The 18,994-nt window shown below is 57.0% G+C and overlaps 2 protein-coding genes across 2 annotated transcripts; both read left to right on the forward strand.

Annotated features, from left to right (window-relative positions):
• The first annotated feature begins 4,422 nt into the window (after positions 1 to 4,422).
• Positions 4,423 to 7,982, forward strand: ADM2 (adrenomedullin 2). Its single transcript, XM_027070353.2, has 3 exons — positions 4,423 to 4,576; positions 4,704 to 4,823; positions 5,462 to 7,982. Exons 2-3 carry the CDS (start codon positions 4,714 to 4,716, stop codon positions 5,778 to 5,780), a joined length of 429 nt encoding a protein of 142 aa, XP_026926154.1. The 5' UTR covers positions 4,423 to 4,576; positions 4,704 to 4,713; the 3' UTR covers positions 5,781 to 7,982.
• Positions 7,983 to 9,070: 1,088 nt separating this feature from the next.
• On the forward strand, positions 9,071 to 11,695 carry MIOX (myo-inositol oxygenase). The gene is made up of 10 exons (XM_027070352.2): positions 9,071 to 9,186; positions 9,663 to 9,743; positions 9,977 to 10,057; positions 10,210 to 10,372; positions 10,502 to 10,569; positions 10,694 to 10,803; positions 10,880 to 10,947; positions 11,042 to 11,091; positions 11,224 to 11,336; positions 11,441 to 11,695. The coding sequence occupies exons 1-10, from the start codon at positions 9,172 to 9,174 to the stop codon at positions 11,547 to 11,549; spliced, it is 858 nt and encodes a 285-aa protein (XP_026926153.1). The 5' UTR covers positions 9,071 to 9,171; the 3' UTR covers positions 11,550 to 11,695.
• The last annotated feature ends 7,299 nt before the right edge of the window (positions 11,696 to 18,994 follow it).

Below are 18,994 nucleotides of genomic sequence, written 5' to 3' on the forward strand. Positions count from 1 at the left end.
TCGGTTCCCGGGGGCGGGACCCCGCCCAGCACCGCCCACACGGGGCCTGGGCACCGCCCCCCGGGTGCTGACAGCGACGGCGGCTCGCGCGGGTCAGCGGCAGATGCGGCCCCGGTCGCAGCTGGTCCGGGAGCTCCCGGCTCCTACGCCGGGGCGGAGAGGGGCCGGGTTTCGCTCCAGCGAGCTCCCGAGGCTTCCGCTGCACCCCGGGGCTGTCAGTTTGGAGGAAGGCAGAAGGGCCCAACCCTGCCCTCCGGCCTCCCTGGTCCCTTCAGGGGCTGCTAGCCTGGCGACTGCCGGGGGAGAGCTCAGGGCTTGCACTTGGCGTTCGCGGCCCTTGGATGGCTCGGGCCCCACCTGGAAGCCCCACCTAGCTGGGATGAGACATTGAACACAAGTCCTTTAAAAAGTTGCGCTGGCCGTCCCGCTGTGAAGAGCCGCGTCCTAAGCCGTGAGCGCTGGAGGCCGCCCCGGTGCCTGGGAGAAGACTGCACCCAGCAGAGTCCCTGACAGTGCCCACCACCCACAAGGACCAGGGCTGTGCAGGGCCCTCCCGCGGTGCCACAGGGATGGGCAAGGGGGACACGGGGTCTACGGCAGGACAGGCGAGGAGAGGAGCTGCAGAGGTGGAGAGAGTGAGCTGGCAGGACTGGGCTTGTTTTCAGATGCTTGGCTGCGCCAGAACCTATGAAGGAACGAACTGCTGGCATCCGTATTCCACTCCCTTGCAGGAGCCGGCTGGAGAATGAATGAAATTCAACCCAGCGACAAGAACTGAGAGACCCTACCAGGGGTACCCTGTCCCCGGCGCCCCTCCTGGGGCACAGGCCCAGTCACACCCTCCTCTGCTCCTGTCTGGTACTGGGTACATAGGCTGAGAAGTCCTTCTTTTGGTCCCGGCTGGTTTCCATCACGTATACCCAAAAAGACCCTCGTTACCGCAGGACCACACCATTGAGCTCTGCGTAGGGCGGACAGGCAGGGTCCCTGGCAAGTCCTCTGGCCCCTAAGCCCAGGGCTGGCTGTCCCTCAGACGCTGTGGAGACCCTTCGCCCCACCCTCATGCCCTAAGGAGCCCACTCCTTGCAGCCCTCTCAGAGACGCCTCAGGGTCAAGCGTAGGTTTAGGGTCCTTCTAGACCATGACACCCCCACCACTGAGCTTCTCACCATTGGGTCTCCTGACCACTGCATTGTCCGGGTTGCCGTCAGAGGTGCTTGCTTCTGCCTGCTTCCCCCTCCTCCGGAGAATTGTGCTTGTTCTCTCGCCTCCTGTCTCCACAGCAGAGTCAACCTCCTTATAGGGAGTGACTCTCTCTGGCTTCCTCCTTTCCTCCTCTTACCCCCACCCAATGTGACTCCCATTGCCTGTCATCTTGCCCATGTCCTCATCAGCCCACTGTCCCCGCCTGGCAAACCTCAGCCACTCACAGTCCTGCACCGCCATATAGTGCAGAGTGGCCGTGATGACCCCATGGTCCAACTGCAGATGGACATTCTCCCCTTGCCCAGCCTGCTGATGTCTGGTCAGTCTCTGATCCCACCTGCTGTGTCTCAGAGATGACCGCACCGGCCCTCCTTCACAGAGGAAACAAAGCCATCGGATGGAAGGCCTTGTGTTGCATTGCCCCCAGGTTGCCCCCCACACCCCAACTCCCCCTCCCCCCCACCACTTGCTGTTCCCTATCAATGCCCCCTATTCTCAATCTTTTTCTCCCTACGGATCCTGGACATCAGGATTAAACTCAATCTCCCCACCTTTTCTTCTTTTTAATTTTTTAAATGTTTTATTTATTTTTGAGAGAGAGACAGAGTGCGGGCAGGGGAGGGGCATAGAGAGAGGGAGACACAGAATCTGCAGCTGGCTCCAGACCCTGAGCTGTCAGCACAGAACCCGAAGCAGGGCTCAAACTCATGAACCATGAGATCATGACCTGAGCCGAAGTCAGACACTCATCCGACCGAGCCACCGAGCTTGCACCCTAGCTTTTCTTGCCCCACACAGATTTCTTCATTAGAGAGTTCTTACAACATTCACCAGCACCACATGCCTCCTGTGGCCCAGTCTCTGCTCACCAGGGAAACCTCTGGTCTTCTTGCAAATTTCCACAGGTGAGCAGGTCCTGCAATGGAGGATTACTGAAAGAAGCCCTTCGGTTTCTCCTTGGAGGGCACGTGGACAGTTACAGACAATAAGTACCATGAGGTGTGCTATAGAGGGGTCTGTGGGATCGTGGAGGGGGCCTCTCATCCAGTCGGGAGGGACAGGGGCAAAATAAGCAGGTAGACTGAGACCTGAGGGCCAGAGGACACGCCATCCACCTGTGGGGTTTGGGGAGGTAGAACCCCAGGCCCAGGAACGCAGCGAGCCATGGCCTGTGAACTTCACTGAGGTCTCCCTCCACTTTCCCAGATTAAAAATCTTGTGGAGACAAAGAAGTTTGATTTAATTTTTCTTTATCGGAAGGGTGAGTGATGTGATCACCTTTGAGTTTTGGAAAGATGGCCCTGGAATCAGTGTGCCAGACAGATTGGGGGGAGGGGCTGGCAAGAGGAGAAGCCGCTGCCCCGGGGGCCTCTGCCCACCCCTTCCCCGGCTGTTCCTCCAGAGCTGGCATGCGGCTTCTGTCCCCTCTCTTCACTCTCTGTGGACAGAGCTCACCATACCTCTCACCTCCCAGAGCCTTGCCATCTATGAAACCCCAGAACTGTGTTCCAGGTCTGCCCTCTCTTCAGCCCAGACCCATGAGGCCAGACGGCAGCCGGACACCTCTGCCAGGATGACCTCAGGGAGCCAACCCCTACCCTCTCTCTAGGGGCTCCTGCATCAGCAAACAGAGCGGTTGACGCTCCTCACCTGCCCTCCAGTGACACTCCTTTCTCTCTGACCCGGCTGCTCTGCCCCACACACCCCTCCTGCTATGCAGCATTTTTCTAAGATAAATATGATGGCATCACTCTCCTCCCCCAGCTGGTAAAAATAAATAAACAAATAGAAACCAGAATAACTGCTGATGCCTCCCTACCTTCCTCAGGACGTGAACCAAGCTCTTTCATATGGCATGTGTTCAACACTTGTTGATTTATTCATCCAGCAAATGTTTATTGAGCTCCCATGGTGTGCACAGCAGGGGGAACAGAGAGTGACCAGGTCATCCGTGATGACTTTACAGAGGGAGCTGGACTGGGGCAGCCAAGACAGAAGAGGAAATGTGACGGACACAGAGATGCTCAGATGATCAAAGAAACATCTGGGGTGGGGATGATGGGGTGATTATCCCTTCCCAGACTGACAAAGACACCAAGACCTGCTAACGTCGAATCCATTATCGGTTGACAGTGGACTGGCACAGGCTTCGTGGAGAGGAAGTCGGCAACGACTGTCAGCCCAAACACAGGTTCACCTGCAACCAGAATTTCCACTTCTGGGAAAGTATCCTTCACGGACACTTTTGTGAGCTCACAACAGAAGGGTTCTTACTCTTGGAAAGACTGGAAATGGCCTGATTGCTCATTAATAAAAATCAGTTAAGTAGTTACAGAGCACCTACGTATTGGAGTAGGGCCAACCGTAGGAGAGAATGGAGGTCTCGGGGTGCCTGGGTGGCTCAGTTGGTTAAGCGTCTGACTTCAGCTCAGGTCATGATCTCACAGTTTGTGAGTTCGAGCCCCACGTCGGGTTCTGTGCCGACAGCTCGGGACCTGGAGCCTGCTTCAGTTTCTGTGTCTCCCCCTGCTCATGCTTTCTCAAAAATAAATAAAACATTAAAAAAAAAAAAGAATGGAGGTCTCTCTGTTTACATATATTTTGACTCACATGTGCGTGCGTAATACACACACACTACCACCTGCCCCCAGCTAAATATACTAGCATACATAAGAGAAAGTCGGGAATGGGATGCCCACCCAGAAGAATCCATAGTGGATGGCGATGCAAGGGTCTCACGTTGTACTTAAACTTCTTACAAAAACCGTTCAGGACTTCGGTAGTGTGGAAAAAGAGGGTAGAGGTTCTTCAGAACACAGCTGCGAGGGATCTTGAGGAAGGGTCTCCAAATCACCTTTGTGAGGAACTGAATATCTAGCCTGCGTTCTCCAGCCGTGATTCTGGCCAGGCTCCCAGGCCGCTCATCAGGGCAGACATTTGAGGAGCCGACCCTCGGGACCAGGAGGTGGTGGGTGGCTGGCTGACTGCACCCCTACCGCCCACTCCTAGAAGACTGCCAGGCTCCAGGACAGTGTCCCCCACCAGAAGGCACCAGAGATGAGGCTGGTGGCCGCTGGGGTCCCTGGCCAGTCGCTGAGCACTTCCCAGTGAGATGGGGCCCCTGTCAGGCTAGGCAGGAGCGGGCAGCAGGACGGCTGGCCGGCCTCCCGCCCCGCTGGGGCATCCGGCTCCGCCTCCTCCTGGAAAGACTATTTAGATCTGGTGATGCGGAGGCCAGGTCTCCGGCAGGACCCACAGACGGCAAACTGGCTGAGGAGGTCCTCCACCTGCCAGGTGCCCTCTGCCCAGCCCACAGACAGCAACCCCCCGGCCCGCTTCTCGCCTGAGACCCTTTCGCCGACAGACACAGGTACAAGCTTGGCTGTGTCCACGCCGCCTGCACCCCTCATCACCGGGGCTTGCCAATGTGCCGGGCTTAGGGGTGGCTGGCGGTGAGGACTGCCCCCCCACAGCTACCTGGCTCACACTCTTTCCAGCCCCGCCCCCATGGCCCGGCCCCTGCCGGTCACATTCGGTTGCATCAGCCTGCTCTGCCTGCTGCTCCCAGGCACACTGTCCCGCGGCCTGGGCGGGAGCCAATGGCCTGCCCCACCTAGGTGAGTGGGGTTCACACCAGCCCAAACCTCGGGGCCTACGGGGAAGGAAACCAGAATCCCTGGGGAGGCCCCCCTCGATCTCCCCCTCCCTGGACCCCCCCCCCACTCTTCCTGCAGTGGGGAAATCACCCCCTGCCACTAAGCCTTGCCCCCTAAGTGAGAAGCCAGCAAATGGGCCTTCAGCAAATCCTGAGCAGGGCAAGGGACCCCTCTTTCTTGGCCTCCCTCCCAGGGCACTCCCCTCCCCTATGAGTAGAGGAACCACTTCGAGGAGAGGTTGGCTAGGAGAGGGGAGGCTGGAGGGATCCCCAGGATTGCCCACCTTCCTCCACCCCCAGGGGAAGGCTGGGGGGGGGGTCACTCGGGTCGTGAGCACGGTGACCCACAGAGTCCAGGGGTGCCCTTTGCCCAGGTAAATGGACACGTGGCCTGGGCTACTGAGATGGCTGAGAGCCAGGACCCAAGCCCAGAGCTCACAAGGGGCGGCGGGCTTCCCCTGGCCTGCTGGATAATGACGTGGGGGCTGCGGGCTTCCCCTGGCAGTGACCCCAGGCCTGTGTGGAGGGGAAATTGGGTGCTTTTGGAGGGTCCCTAAAAGGTTTGGCCATCAGGTTTACTTCCCCCAAACCCCTCTGCAGGGAGCCTCCAGCCTGGGCCCCTTCCGGTGGCCTGAAGCCGGGACACCCTGCCATTCAGCCTGTGGTCTGGAAGCTACACCAGGCCCTCCAGCCACAGAGGAGCGCCAACCGAGCCCCCGCCATGGGTCGCCCTCTCCGGGGTGGCCCCCACCGACACGTGGGCCCCCGCAGGTCCCGAGCCCAGCTCCTGAGGGTGGGCTGTGTGCTGGGCACCTGCCAGGTGCACAACCTCGGCCACCGCCTATGGCAGCTGGTTGGGTCAGCCGGCCCACGGGACTCAGCCCCCGTGGACCCCAGCAGCCCCCACAGCTATGGCTGAGATGGAGCAGGACAGACCTCTGTCTGTCCCGGCCAGGATGCCACCCCCCAACCCAGTCCCAAAGCTGCACCTGGGCCCCCCTGCCCCCACCCAGCCCCGCGGACTTCCTACAAACACCAATAACCAGAATAGTGTGCAGGCCCCCAAGGCTACTCCCGCCCCACCCCACACCCACCTGGTCCTGTAGCAAGCAACCTTGACCGGTTTTGGACGAGGAAGGCCGTGCACATGTGTCGACCCCAGCAGGTCTGCAGGCAGAGTCTGGACTCATGAAAGGGGCTTCAGAGGGGAGGGGCAGCCCAAGGATGTGGGGCAGGATACCCAGGGCCACGCTGGGCCAGCACAAGGTGGGCCAGTGTGGCCCCTTCCCCGCTGGTCCGGAGTCATCAGATTAGGCCCTGGCTTTGGGCACGCGCACTTGGCCTGTCCCAGGTGCCCAGCCTTTCCATTCCCTGTGCCCTGGAGACTGGGAGGGCAGCAGGAAGGAGGACCCCCTGTGGTCCCCATCCCCAGAGCCTGAGTGAGAGAGGACAGGCCATGTCAAAGTGGAGACCTACCCCCCCCCCCGCACCCCCTCCCCCCGCAGCTGGATAGCAGGGAGCCTGGGAAAAGCCCTAGAGATTCAGGAACCACACTGGGGCTGAGCAGATGCCCCTTCCCATCCCTCTGGGCGGGGTGGGGCTGGGTGGGGCAAGATCTCCAGCCCAGGTAGGCCCAGTCAGAACCATTCCACCTCAGGTGGGGTGGGGTAGTCCAACAAGGGTGGGGGCGCCACAGGCTATACAATCTCCCCGGCCCCACCCTGCCCTGCTCTGGGATTTACTGGGGCAAACTGGTGGACAGCAGGAGGCTGGAGCCGGCTTGCCTAGAGTTGGGGAAGGTGGATTGTCCTTCAAGGCTTAGAACAAGGTCTTCAGCCAGTTCCCGGTGTAGGTCCACCCCGGGTAGGGCCTTTACATGCTGTGATACCTGAGACTTTGCTAGTCCCTCATTACTGACACCCCCATGCCATTGGGACATGACCCAAGGTTCAGAAAGGAAGTTTCCATTACTTGGCATACACTCATAATGGCACTTACTCTGTCAACATTTGCCCTCGTCCCCTTCTCAGCCACCCTGTGAGGGGAGTGCTATCATTATCCCGTCTCTAGAAGCAGAAACTGCAGCCACAGAGGTCGGGGAAGTGTCTACTGTCATCGCAGTGCCCTCCCACAGAACCCCTCAGATGCCCTGCCCCCCCCCCATTCCCACCCCTGAGGGTGGGAGCATTTCCAGGACACCATTAGGCCCTGTGGAGACAGTTCAGGCTGGTCCCTGCCCGGAATTGCGGGTGGGAAGCAGATCAGGGCAGGCTGCCTGGAGGAAGCCTAGGTCTGAGGATTGCAAGGCTCCCAGGAGAGCCGAGGGTGGAGTCCACAGGAGGCATGAGAATGGCCGGGGAAGCCCCCCCACCCCTACTCCCAAAGCAGCTGAGAGAGGCTGGAACCAGCGTAAGTGGGGGTGGAAGAGGCCGGTGGGCCAGGCCTCAGAGCCATATGCCTGTGGTCCCTGAAGGGTGTCATCAGAGCAGGCAGGGGTCGCAGGGCCAGGAAGACTGGGGAGAGAAGAGAAGGGGTCTAGGAGGGTCAAATTGGGAGAGTTAGGAGCTCCACTTGGCCGAGACCGCCCCGCCCCCGGCCGCCCCAGGCTTCCCATACTGGGCCTGTGTGTTGTCTGGTCCTCTGTACAAGCTGTTCCTCTGCCAAGGACACCCCCACATTGCCCCTTCCTCACTGGTCAGAGCTGCCAGACCCCCAGAATTCCATGCCCTTGTTGAGGAACTGCGCCAGTTCGGGGTTCATTTTCCTCGAAGCAGGATGGACTGTTGACCTCAAAGCATCCCTGTGCCGGGCCATGTGGTCGCAGCATTGCACGTGGCATCCACCTGGCCCCTGAGCTCCAGGCCATGTCTGGGCCACCTACATGATGCTCCCTGATGCTAAGCTCACCCGACTCCCGCCAGCCTTCTCCTCTGTCTCCCTCACGCAAATCCTGTCGGCTGGCCATTTGCTCCTTTTTCTAGTCCAAGCCGCCACCTGCTTTTGGGGTGATGGCTCCAGCCACCTCCCTGGACCCTCCCTCCATTCCTTCAGCAAATGCTTGCTGAGCATGTGAGAGAAGCATTAGTGAATACCCCCTCCCAACTGACACCATAGTAGAAGGAGACAGTGAAATGGACACGTTGCCATTTCAAATGGGGGGCCCCAGCACTCTCCCCGTCTATTCTCAGCACTGGCAGGAGGAGACCATCATCGTAAGAGCAGCACACCCTACCCAAACATCTTGTCTCTGAAGCTGAGTGGGTGCTGAGACCCACACGCCCGAGGGGGGGGTGTAGACTGACACCTTGACACCTTCGTCCCCTGTCCTCTCTCTCTCTGCCCCCCAGATGACCCGACCATACTCAGCATCCCCCCCACCCCCACCCCCCATCTTCCTCAAGTGCACCGGCCTTTCCAATATGAGACAATGGTTGGTTTTGCGGTGTCTGCCTCCTACTTGGAGAACCTGTCAGCTCCCGGGCAGGCATATTGATCAGTTGGGTCCTGGCTATGTCTGCCTGACCTGGTCCATGCCTGATGAGTGCTAGCTGAATTCATCTCTACCCTGACTCCGGATGGAGCCCCTCACCTCAAAAGCCAGACAAAGATCACCACCACCCCCGTCTTGACCAACCTTTAGCCAGGCTGCTCCACTGGGCCTCACCCAGTATTAACAAGTGTCCCCTGCCCCTGAGATCTGATCACCTGGCCTGCCTTTAGCAAGGATCCCCCAACGTCTGTGTCTCCCCTTAGCAATCTTCTGTCCATTGACCCCCCACTCTGCTTATTGGCAGTCAACCCCCTGCTGTCTTTGTTGGATTCTGTCTCCCTTATTGCAATAGTCACGAATAAAGTCTTTCACTCTCACTTAGCAAGCGTCAGGGTAACTTTTCCTATAAACCCTGCCCTTCTCATAATCCCAGGTGCCTGAGGCTGATGGGTGGGGCTGGGGTCTGCACCACCTGTTGGGAGGGGCCTACTGTGGGAAGGGAGGTGTTTAAGGCCCTCGGAGGAAGAGCAGGAGGCCGGTGGTGGAGCTGGAGCGGACGTCAGGCCTCCAGGTCCTAATCAGGTCAGTTGCCCAGAGAGGCTGAAATCAGGAAGAGGGGGCCGGGGCCGGGGCCTCTGGGAGCTGCTCCCGTGCTGACACATTAACTTCTGAGGCCAGGAGGAGGGTGGATGGTCACTCATTACCGAGGGCCAAGGCCAAGGGGCTGGGTGGTGTCTGGTCACTTATGTAACCTGTGGGCATATATAGGGGCACACGGCCCGTGGGACTCTGACCCACCTGCCAACTCTGCTCCCTCAAGATGAAGGTGGCTGTGGTGAGTACTCCAGACCCAGCGCACATGTGGCCCCACTGACTGATCACCCAGCGGCTGGTTGTCCCTCGTGGAGCCGCAGACCCCCGCCCTCTCCAAGCTGGTTCCCACCAGCCTGCTGGTCCCGGTCAAAGGGCTCCCTCCTTCCTGTCCTCCTCCTGCTGTCTAGCTGGGGCAAGGGTCAGCAGCCCCACCCCAGGCTCCCTGCAGACCCAGATCTTGAGAAGGAGATGCCGGGTGCCATGCGCTCCTATGCAGCATCCCGGGCACCCGGGCCTCACCCGGGAAAGCAGGAGTCCTGCTGACATCCACTTTGCAGATAAGGAAATCGGAGCGAGGTCGCCTCAGACTGTCATTGTGCTTGGGAGGGGCTGTGCCCTGCTGCCCACCTTTTAGGCTCTGGTGCCCCGTGGGGACGTCCTCACTTCCTCATGGAACTGGCATCAAGGCGAAATGGGTTTCATCCTCCACCCAACCAGGGCCCAGACCCTTCACTGGTCTACCGGCCCGATGTGGACCCAGAGGCAGCCAAAGACAAGGGCAGCTTCCGAAACTACACCGTAAGGACCCCACCGCTTGCCACCCTCCTCCCGCCCTGCCCCAAGCCCAACCCCACCTCAGCCCCATCTTTTCCTGGGGAGCGCAGCATTGTCCCCTTTTGCACAGCTCAGGGGCTGCCTTTGGGCAGCTCCCATTCACACTTGTGGGGCCAAGCCTGGGAGACCAGAGCAGTGGGCCCCAAGGGTGTGAAGGGCAGGGATGGGAGCCTCCCGGCTGACCTTCTGGCTTGCAGTCTGGCCCGCTGCTGGACCGTGTCTTTGCCACCTACAAGCTTATGCACACGCAGCAGACCGTGGACTTCGTCAGGAAGAAGGTACTTGGCAGCTCTCTGCTGCAAGTCCAAGGGTGGGACTGCCCCCACCCCCCCCACCCCCACCCCCCGCCCCCAGGCCGAATGGATGGAGAGGGATCGGGCCCTGATCCCGCCAATACCATGGCCGTGCTGACATCCCCTTCCTGGCCTAGCACACCCAGTTTGGGGGCTTCTCCTACAAGAAAATGACTGTGCTGGAGGCTGTGGCCATGCTGGACGGGCTGGTGGACGAGTCGGACCCAGACGTGGACTTCCCCAATTCCTTCCATGCCTTCCAGACTGCTGAGGGCATCCGGAAAGCCCACCCTGACAAGGGTGTGTCCCCTTCCTGGGGTGGGCTGCAGTGCAGGGCCAGATGGGGGTCTTCGCCCGTTCCTGACTTCACCCCTCAGTTCCAAGCCTTCTCCTCTGCCCACTAGCCTGCTCTGTCCCTCTCCCTCCCAGACTGGTTCCACCTCGTGGGGCTGCTGCATGACCTGGGGAAGGTCCTGGTTCTGGCAGGGGAGCCCCAGGTAAGGCCAGAGGTGGAGGGGTGCAGCAGGTTGGGGCTGGGGCAGCCTGGGTTCAGGGATCTGGGCTCTGGAAACCCCCCACGTGGGCAGGGCAGTCACACCCACTGTGCTTGCCTGTCCCCAGTGGGCAGTTGTTGGAGACACCTTCCCAGTTGGCTGCCGTCCCCAGGCCTCTGTGGTTTTCTGTGACTCCACCTTCCAAGACAACCCCGACCTCCAGGATCCTCGATACAGGTGCTCCTCCCTGGCGACTGGTCTTCCTCTTCCCCACAGTGCACCTCAGCCCCTCACCTTCTATCTTTCCCTGCAGCACAGAGTTCGGCATGTACCAGCCCCACTGTGGGCTAGAGAACGTCCTCATGTCCTGGGGCCATGATGGTGAGGCCAGTTAGAGCCGGGCAGTGGGGAAGATGGGGACCATGGTGGGGGCCATGGCTCTGGGTGCTTTGGGGTGACACCTTGTCTCCCACAGAGTACATGTACCAGATGATGAAGTTCAACAAATTCTCTCTCCCACCGGAGGTAGGTGGGGGGAGGAGCTAAACCAAGAACACCCAGCCCTGCCCAGCCTGGCCCGGCCCAGCCCAGTTTAGCCTGGCTCAGTTCGGCCAGCCTGGCCCTGCCCGGCTGGGTGTGACTCCCTTCTGCCCTCAGGCCTTCTACATGATCCGATTCCACTCCTTCTACCCTTGGCACACGGGTGGCGACTACCGGCAGCTGTGCAGTGAGCAGGACCTGGCCATGCTTCCCTGGGTGCAGGAGTTCAAGTACGGCCATTGCTGTGCAGGGCTGGGTGGAGGGGAATGGAGGGTGGGGGGGCGGGGGGACGTGGGGGGCTTCCTCACGAGGCACTGCCCCTCCCCTGTTGCAGCAAGTTTGACCTCTACACCAAGTGTCCAGATCTGCCGGATGTGGACGAGCTGCGGCCCTACTACCAGGGGCTCATTGACAAGTACTGCCCTGGTGTGCTGAGCTGGTGACCGGCCTGCCCACCCTGCCCAGGCCTGGTCAGGTGCCCTGGGGTGACAGCCAAGGTTGGGGGGACTCCACGTGCACATCTGCGGTCAACACTCCCTGTCCTGGTGGCCACTCTGCCCAGTGGCAATAAAGACCTTGAAGCAGCTTATGAGTCTGACCTTCACTGAGGCGGGGGTCTGTTGTGGCCGCAGTAGCCTCTTGGACATGTGTGTCCACTCCTGCCACCACATGCATCTTGTTCCGCTTGCCAGCTCCGGCATCAGCATCTGGGGTTGCCCTGCCCCTGCTCACGTTCTCAAAACAAGTCCTTAAAAACAAGACAAAGCAGAACACTTGCTAGCTAGGAGAGCAGACGGCATAAAAGCTCATGGACCGTGTGCAGGGTAAGTGCAGTGAGCTCCAGCCACGGATAGGACCCCAGGGCCTTCCCGTGCCCCACGGTGCAGCCCTCGCCTGGGGTGGGCAAACCCCAAGTATGTGTCCCTCAGCACTACAGTTTAGCACCGGATTCCCCACTACCTTCTAGCAGCTTATTTCTTTATATTTCTTTCAATGTTTGTTTATTTTTGAATGAGAGACAGAGCGTGAGCAGGTGAGGGGCAGAGAGACAGAATCCAAAGCAGGCTCCAGGCTCTAAGCTGTCAGCACAGGGCCCAAGGCGGGGCTCGAACTCACGAACCTAGCCGTGAGACCACGACCTGAGCCGAAGTCGGACCCTCCAGCGACTGAGCCCCCCAGGCGCCCCTCTAGCAACTTATTTCTTGGACAAAAGTGGATCGAGGAATTTCCTTCTGTTGAGATTTTGCTAATTGCATCCCCGTGGTATTTACTAACATTTCTCTGGTATTTCCTACTGCGTGCACATAGAGGCTTAATCAGATTAAGACTTGGCTTGTGGGGGCAAGGGTGCTTTAGAGGCAGTGGCATATTCTTTCCCAGGGGCCACAGGCTGTCTTTTGTGGTGTGGAAGCCACTCTGTTCAGGTCCACCTAGCAGCCCTAACCCATTAGAGGGCGGAGCTATGATGTCCTGGCCCCCGGCCTCCTCAGTCATCTGAGGGAACACTGCTTAAAGAGAAGCTTCCTCCCCTGCTTGCGATCTGGCTCTCTCTCTCAAAAATAAGTAAGTAAACATTTAAAAAATATTAAAAAAAAAAAAAGAACATGTAGATCTCAGCACATTTGTGCTTTGGTTCCTTGATTTTATCACCCTCGCTGGTACTCAGACCCCCCCTCGGCCAGGGCTGGGGTACAGCTTCCAGATGGCTCCCAGGTCCTTCTGACATGACTGCAGCAGTCTCTGGTGGGTGTCCTGCTGTCTGGTGATAAGACACCCAGACTGTGGTAATTTCCTGTGTTTTTGTAACAAATTACCACAAATTTGTTGGCTTAAAGCAAAAATTTATACTCTCGAGTTCTGGAAGCCAGAAGCCTGAGATGACAGTGTTGGGCAGAGTTGTGCTCCCTCCACAGGCTCCAGGGAGGAACCATCCTTGCCTCTTCTGGCTTCGGGGGGCTGCCTGCACGCCCCGGCTTGTGACTCCACCTCTGCTCTGTCTTCTCATGGCTTCTCCATTTACCTGTACCTTCTGCCTCTCTCTTATGAGACACAGTCATGGCACCGGGCCCAAGATGATCCCTCATCTCAATATCCCTAACTTCATCACATGCACAAGATGCTTTTTCTTTTCCTTTTTTAAGTTTATTTTGAGAGAGAGAGAGGGAGAGCATGCATGAGTGTACAAGTGGGGGAGGGGCAGAGAGAGGGAGAGAGAGAATCCGAAGCAGGCTCTGCACTGTCAGCACAGAGCCCAATTTGGGGCTCGAACCCAAGAACCATGAGATCATGACTTGAGCCAAAGTTAAGAGCTGGACTTTCAACCGACTGAGTCCCCCAGGGGCCGCAAGATGCTTTTCCTTTTTTTTTTTTTTTTAATGTTTATTTACTTTTGAGAAAGAGGGAGACAGAGTCAGAGCGGGGGAGGGGCAGAGAGAGAGACACACACACACACACACAATCCAGGCTCCAGCCTCTGAGCTGTCTGCACAGAGCCTGAAGCGGAGCTTGAACTCAGAAACCCCAAGACCATGACCTGAGTTGACTTCGGAGCTCAACTGACTGAGGCACCCAGGTGCCCCAAGATGCTTTTTCTAAATAAGGTCATGTTTACAAATTCCAGGGATTTGATGCGGACACCTTTGGGGGGCTGTTTGTTCTCGAGCCCCTCCAGAGCTTTTCAGTTGTAATCCGAAACGAGCCGCCATTGGCAGAGGGCAGGAAGATGCCAAAGGGACAGGCCGCTCCAGGTTAGTAGGTGGCAGGTTTAACAAGCAAGGGAGCCTACATGTGAGGCTTGTCTGGGGCGACCACAAGACTCCTGGGTCTTTGCATCTGCCCGCGGGAATCTTAGAGGTTTAGGGGCACCCGGCTGGCTCAGTCGGTAGGGTACGTCACTCTTGATCTCAGGGTCATGAGGTGGAGGCCCACGCTGGGCGAGAGATTATTTTTTAAAAACTAAGGATAGAATCTTGAAAGTTTACACTCAGCACTTAAGCGGCTTCAGTCACATGGACGGTCCAGTTGGTCTCCACCCCACATCGCTATCCTTGGAGCAGCTTCGGGGGTGGGGGGCAATGGGATGCACACGGCAAAGACGGGGGAGGGGTGAGGAGCCCTCGGTTGCCAGGGTCCAGTTCACGGGTGCAGGTGGTAATGTCCTCCCCACGACCTTCCCCAACAGCTTACCCCGGAGGCTGCCCCAGACCTGGAAGCTGCCACTTCAGGGAGCCCTGGCTTCTCTGAGGGGGAGATGGTATTTCATATCCACACGTTGGGGGCTAAAGACTCACTCTTGAACATTTGCCTCCACTCCACCCCCTGGTGTGGCCACTGGAGGTGGGGTTACCCACCGCCTTCCCCGCCCTGCTTCTCCCTGTGTACCTCTCCCCTGCTCCCACCTCAGGAGAGTGCGGGCTCAAATGTGTCGGACTTGCTTCCTTCTGGAAGACTGTTCTCTTGCACCATCCCTGGGCAGCCTCCCCAGTAGTGGGCAACCTCTGCCACTCCCTCCGGTGAACTCTGGCAGTGCAAGTGCAGGGTCCCTCCCTGGAGCTGCTCCATGGGGGGGGGGGGGGGGCGGGCGGTGCTCGGCAGGCTGAGTCTCTGGATCCAAAGGTACCGTTCAGATCTCATCCCTGGGGGGCCTTCCCCGTGCAGAGCAGAAGAGGCCATCTTTGCTCCTGTCCCCAGTCCCCAGACCCTGTCTGTGTCCCTTGAGATAGCACCAGGGTGGGTAGCGCAGTGTGGGCCAGGGCCCCATCTTTCTGTCCCCCTGGGGACTATCAGGCCTCACTGGGCTCCAGGCACTGAGGCAGCCGAGGAGCCTGCAGGCAGGAGGAGGGCTTGGCTCTCCGGCTTGCTGGCATCCCCACCCTGGCCCCTACCCCTGCAGCGTCCCTCTTCTTGCTCTAGCCGCCCTGGTCTGCCTCTCCCCGTCGCTCCAGGCTCAGCCTTCCAGGGCGCCTCTGATTCGTCAGGTTTCTCTTTGAATGGGCCCGTGGGTTCCCTCCGAGAAGGTGGGTTGCAAGCAACAGAGCCTTAGAGGAATCTGGAAGTTGTTCTCGGGCTCATCTAAGGCAGAAAGTTGGAGCGCTGTGCGGGAACCGGAGGGGACCCGGCAGTCCGCGGCCTGCTGGAGCAGGAAGCTCGTGGATGGCCAGGCCTGGGGGACAACGAGCAAGCACTGGAGCAAGGGGGCTGCTCCCAGGGCACAGACGGCCCAAGAAGGAGATAATGGCAAGTTCAAATCTTTCCATCTCAGGCTCCAGGCATGGCCTGAATGCAGAAACGATCTGCACTGAGACAGTGGTTCTTCTGGTGCCCCTAAGGCCCTTTCAGGGGCCCATGAGGTCACCTGCCTTTTTCACTGAGCTGACGTCCAGGGGACTCGGTGGGCCAGGGGTTTGCCCACTCTGCCACACACCAGCTGAGACTGCGTCCTGACCTGGCCCTGACCGTCCAACACCGCACACCCCAAGTCACAACAAGGTCAGTTTTACTTAAGAACGAAGTCGTAAACGTCACTAATATTCTTAAATCTCTATCTCTGAGTGTGGGTCTTTTTAATCTTTTATGTGGCAAAATGGGACGTCCGTTTTTGGACACATGAGGCGCTTCTGCTGAAGCTATAGAAGCCTTTTCCCTGGAACAACACCTACTGGACAGACTGTAGGTATTTGGTCTCGGGCATTGGGCAGGGCATTTTCTTGTTTCTTTTCTTTTTATAAAGACTTTTTAAAGTTTATTTACATTTAGAGAGAGAGAGAGAATGGGTGGGGCAGAGAGAGAATCCCAAGTAGGCTCCAAGCCATCAGTACAGAGCCCGACACGGGGCTCGATCTCATGAACCGTGACATCATGACCTGAATTGGCAGGCATTTTCTTAAAAATGAACAAAATGAGCCTGTCGCTTCAAGAAAAACAATGGTAGCATTTGTTGCCAATAATAAAATTTAGCTTTCAAGCAAAAACAGGATTTGGGAAAACCTGTGCCCGCAGCTGTGAACATGACAGCTTCCTTAGACTCGGTTTTAGGATGAGATTGGTGGTGATACTAATGAATGGGATTTTTTTCAGGTCATACGATGTCACGCGTCAGCATTCGGAAGACCGGTGTAACTCAATGAATGGATATTGTCTAAATGACCAACATATGATGCTCCTTGCATTGTGTAGGATGCACCAGTGGGTTCTCATGGGACAGAGGACAAAAAGTTCATTGGGATGGCTTCATATTCCAATTGCAATGAACCACCGAGAAGTGACTATGTGTAGTTTTGATACGGTATTAAAGAAGAACACCCACGGTGATCTGAAAAAGTTTCTAAAATATTCTTCCCTTTTCCAGCTACATATCTGTGTGAGGCCAGGTTTTCCTCATATACTTCAACCAAAAACATACTGCAATAGTTTGGCCAAAAAAGCAGATATGAGAAGCCTGACATTAAAGAGATTTTGCAAAAACGTAAAGTATGCTACTCTTGGGGCTCCTGGCTGGCTCAGTTGCTAGAGCATGTGACTCTTGATTTCAGGGTCATAAGTCGGAGCCTCATGTTGGCTGTACTTTACTTTTAAAAACAAACTAACAAAAAAAAAATCTATGGCACTCTTCTTAATTTTTTTGAATACAGTTATTTTTCATTAAAAATTTGTCTTCATGGTAATGTGTAGTGAGCTTATTTATATGGTTAAATAACATTAGTAAGTAAATAAAGAATTTCTCAGTTTAATTTCAACGTGGTAGATATTGATAGATATAATACCTCCGAAACAAAAGCTCTTTGGAGTCCTCAATTTTTAATGTTTATTTATTTTTTTGAGAGAGAGAGAGAGGGAGAGACAGAGCATGAGCAGGGGAGGACCAGAGAGAGAGGGAGACACAGAATCCAAAGCAGGCTCCAGGCTCTGAGCTGCCAGCACAGAGCCCCACGTGGGGCTCGAACTCAACACCGAACTGAACCATGAGATCATGACCTGAGCCGAAGTCAATGGACGCTTAAGCTTAACTGAGCCACCCAGGCACCCCAGGGTGTCCTCAAGCTTTAAGAATATGAAGGAGTCATGGGGCACCTGGATGGCTCAGTTGGTTAAGCGTCTGACTTCGGTTCAGGTCATGATCTCGCGGTCTGTGAGTTCAAGCCCTGCGTCGGGCTCTGTGCTGACAGCTCAGAGCCTGGAGCCTGCTTCGGATTCTGTGTCTCCCTCTCTCTCTGCCCCTTGCCTGCTCACGCTCTGTCTCTCTCTCAAAAATAAACATTAAAAAAATTAAAAAAAAAAAAAAAGAACGTAAAGGAGTCCTGAGACCAAACAACCACCCTGTGGGCTCCGTGAGGGCTGAAGTGGAGGCCATTTCTGAGCACAGCCATATGGAGCTCTCTCACCAACCTCCGGGGCCAGCAGCATGCCCCCGCCCCAGGGGTGCAGTCAATCTCCACGGCAGATGTTGTCTGTGATGCTGGGCAGTATCGTCAACACCCTTTTGTGCCAATTTAGACTTGCCGTCCTTGTCCTCTGTGCTTCCTCCAGCATCACTGTCCACTAACTCGTGAGTGCCCATCACCGACGTATCCCGCACAACACTGCCTCTGGCCAAACGTGTTCTTCCGAGAGAAAGGCGGAAAACAGAGGCTGGTATCAGTGGGCCCCGCATATGCCCCATGACCCCCAAATCAATGATCTGACGGAATAATGGAGCAGACAGGCGAAGCCCCGGCCACGGTGCCAGCTTGCAGACAATGCCCTCGGGAGTCAGGCTGCAGAGAACGCCCTGTGCGGCGAGCCTGGAGTGCAATGTCCGGGGGCCATCCAGTGAGCATCTCTCACTCCCGCACCCAGGGTCCCCTGGTGAAAGTGTTGCGGTCCATTTTGGTGACTCTGGGAATGCTGCATCGTGAAATGTGGTTCTCAAGGAAGCAATGCTTTTCCCCAGACATGGCAGCGCTTCCCTGGGACTGGACATGGCTAACCACACAGCTGTGCGGAGTGCCTCTGCTATGGGTTGAGCAGGCAGTGTGTGACTGGTGCTGGCCTTCACGGGGAAAGGGCTGCTGGTGCAGGACTGAGAGGCCTTGGGAATGCTCCAGGTGACCCCCGGATGCCTGAGAACTGCCAAGTCTCTGGCCAGCATCGGTGGAAGACTGCAGCACCCTGTGTAGATAGGCCCAAGCAACTCCGATGCAGAGTTGCTGAAATAAACACAACCCGGGGGCCCCTGGGTGGCTCGGTTGGTTGAGCGTCTGACTCTCGGGCTCAGGTCATGATGTCACCTTTCCTGAGATGGAGTTCCAAGTCGGACTCTGTGCTGATAGTACAAAGCCCGATTGGGATTCTCTCTCTCTCTCTGCCTTTCCCTCTCTCTTCTTCAAAATGTGTAACTAAGCATTTAAACATAACCTGTATTTTTTCTTTGTTGTCCTTCAAACACTGACCATTTTTTTTTTTTTAACATTTACTTATTTTTGAGAGAGTGCAAGTGGCGGAGGGGTACAGAGAGAAGGACAGAGTATCCAAAGTGGGCTCTTCGGTGACAGGCTGACAGCAGTGAGCCCGAGGTGGGGCTTGAACTCACAAACCTCAAGATCATGACCTGAGCTGACGTCGGACGCTCAACCGACTGAGCCAGTCAGGTGCCCCCCAATTTTTGTTTTCTTCCCCGGTGGCTAACTTCACAGTCTAGCATGTGAAATGCAGAATTTGGAGACAGGATTGTGCTGAGCTCAAGGGAAGGTAGGTGTCATGCTGGAACCTGCAAGTGATGTGGGTGCAGGCACGGACCAGATTTTGGGTGCCTCTGTGCCTTGGTGTGACCTAGGGTTTTTGTGCAGGGTGTGGAATGGCCGCCTTGTATTAGTGAGACCATCGCTTGTAGGGGGAGGGGAATATACATTAG

The sequence above is a fragment of the Acinonyx jubatus genome, chromosome B4 (assembly GCF_027475565.1).
Source record: "Acinonyx jubatus isolate Ajub_Pintada_27869175 chromosome B4, VMU_Ajub_asm_v1.0, whole genome shotgun sequence".
Classification (NCBI taxonomy): domain Eukaryota; kingdom Metazoa; phylum Chordata; class Mammalia; order Carnivora; family Felidae; genus Acinonyx; species Acinonyx jubatus.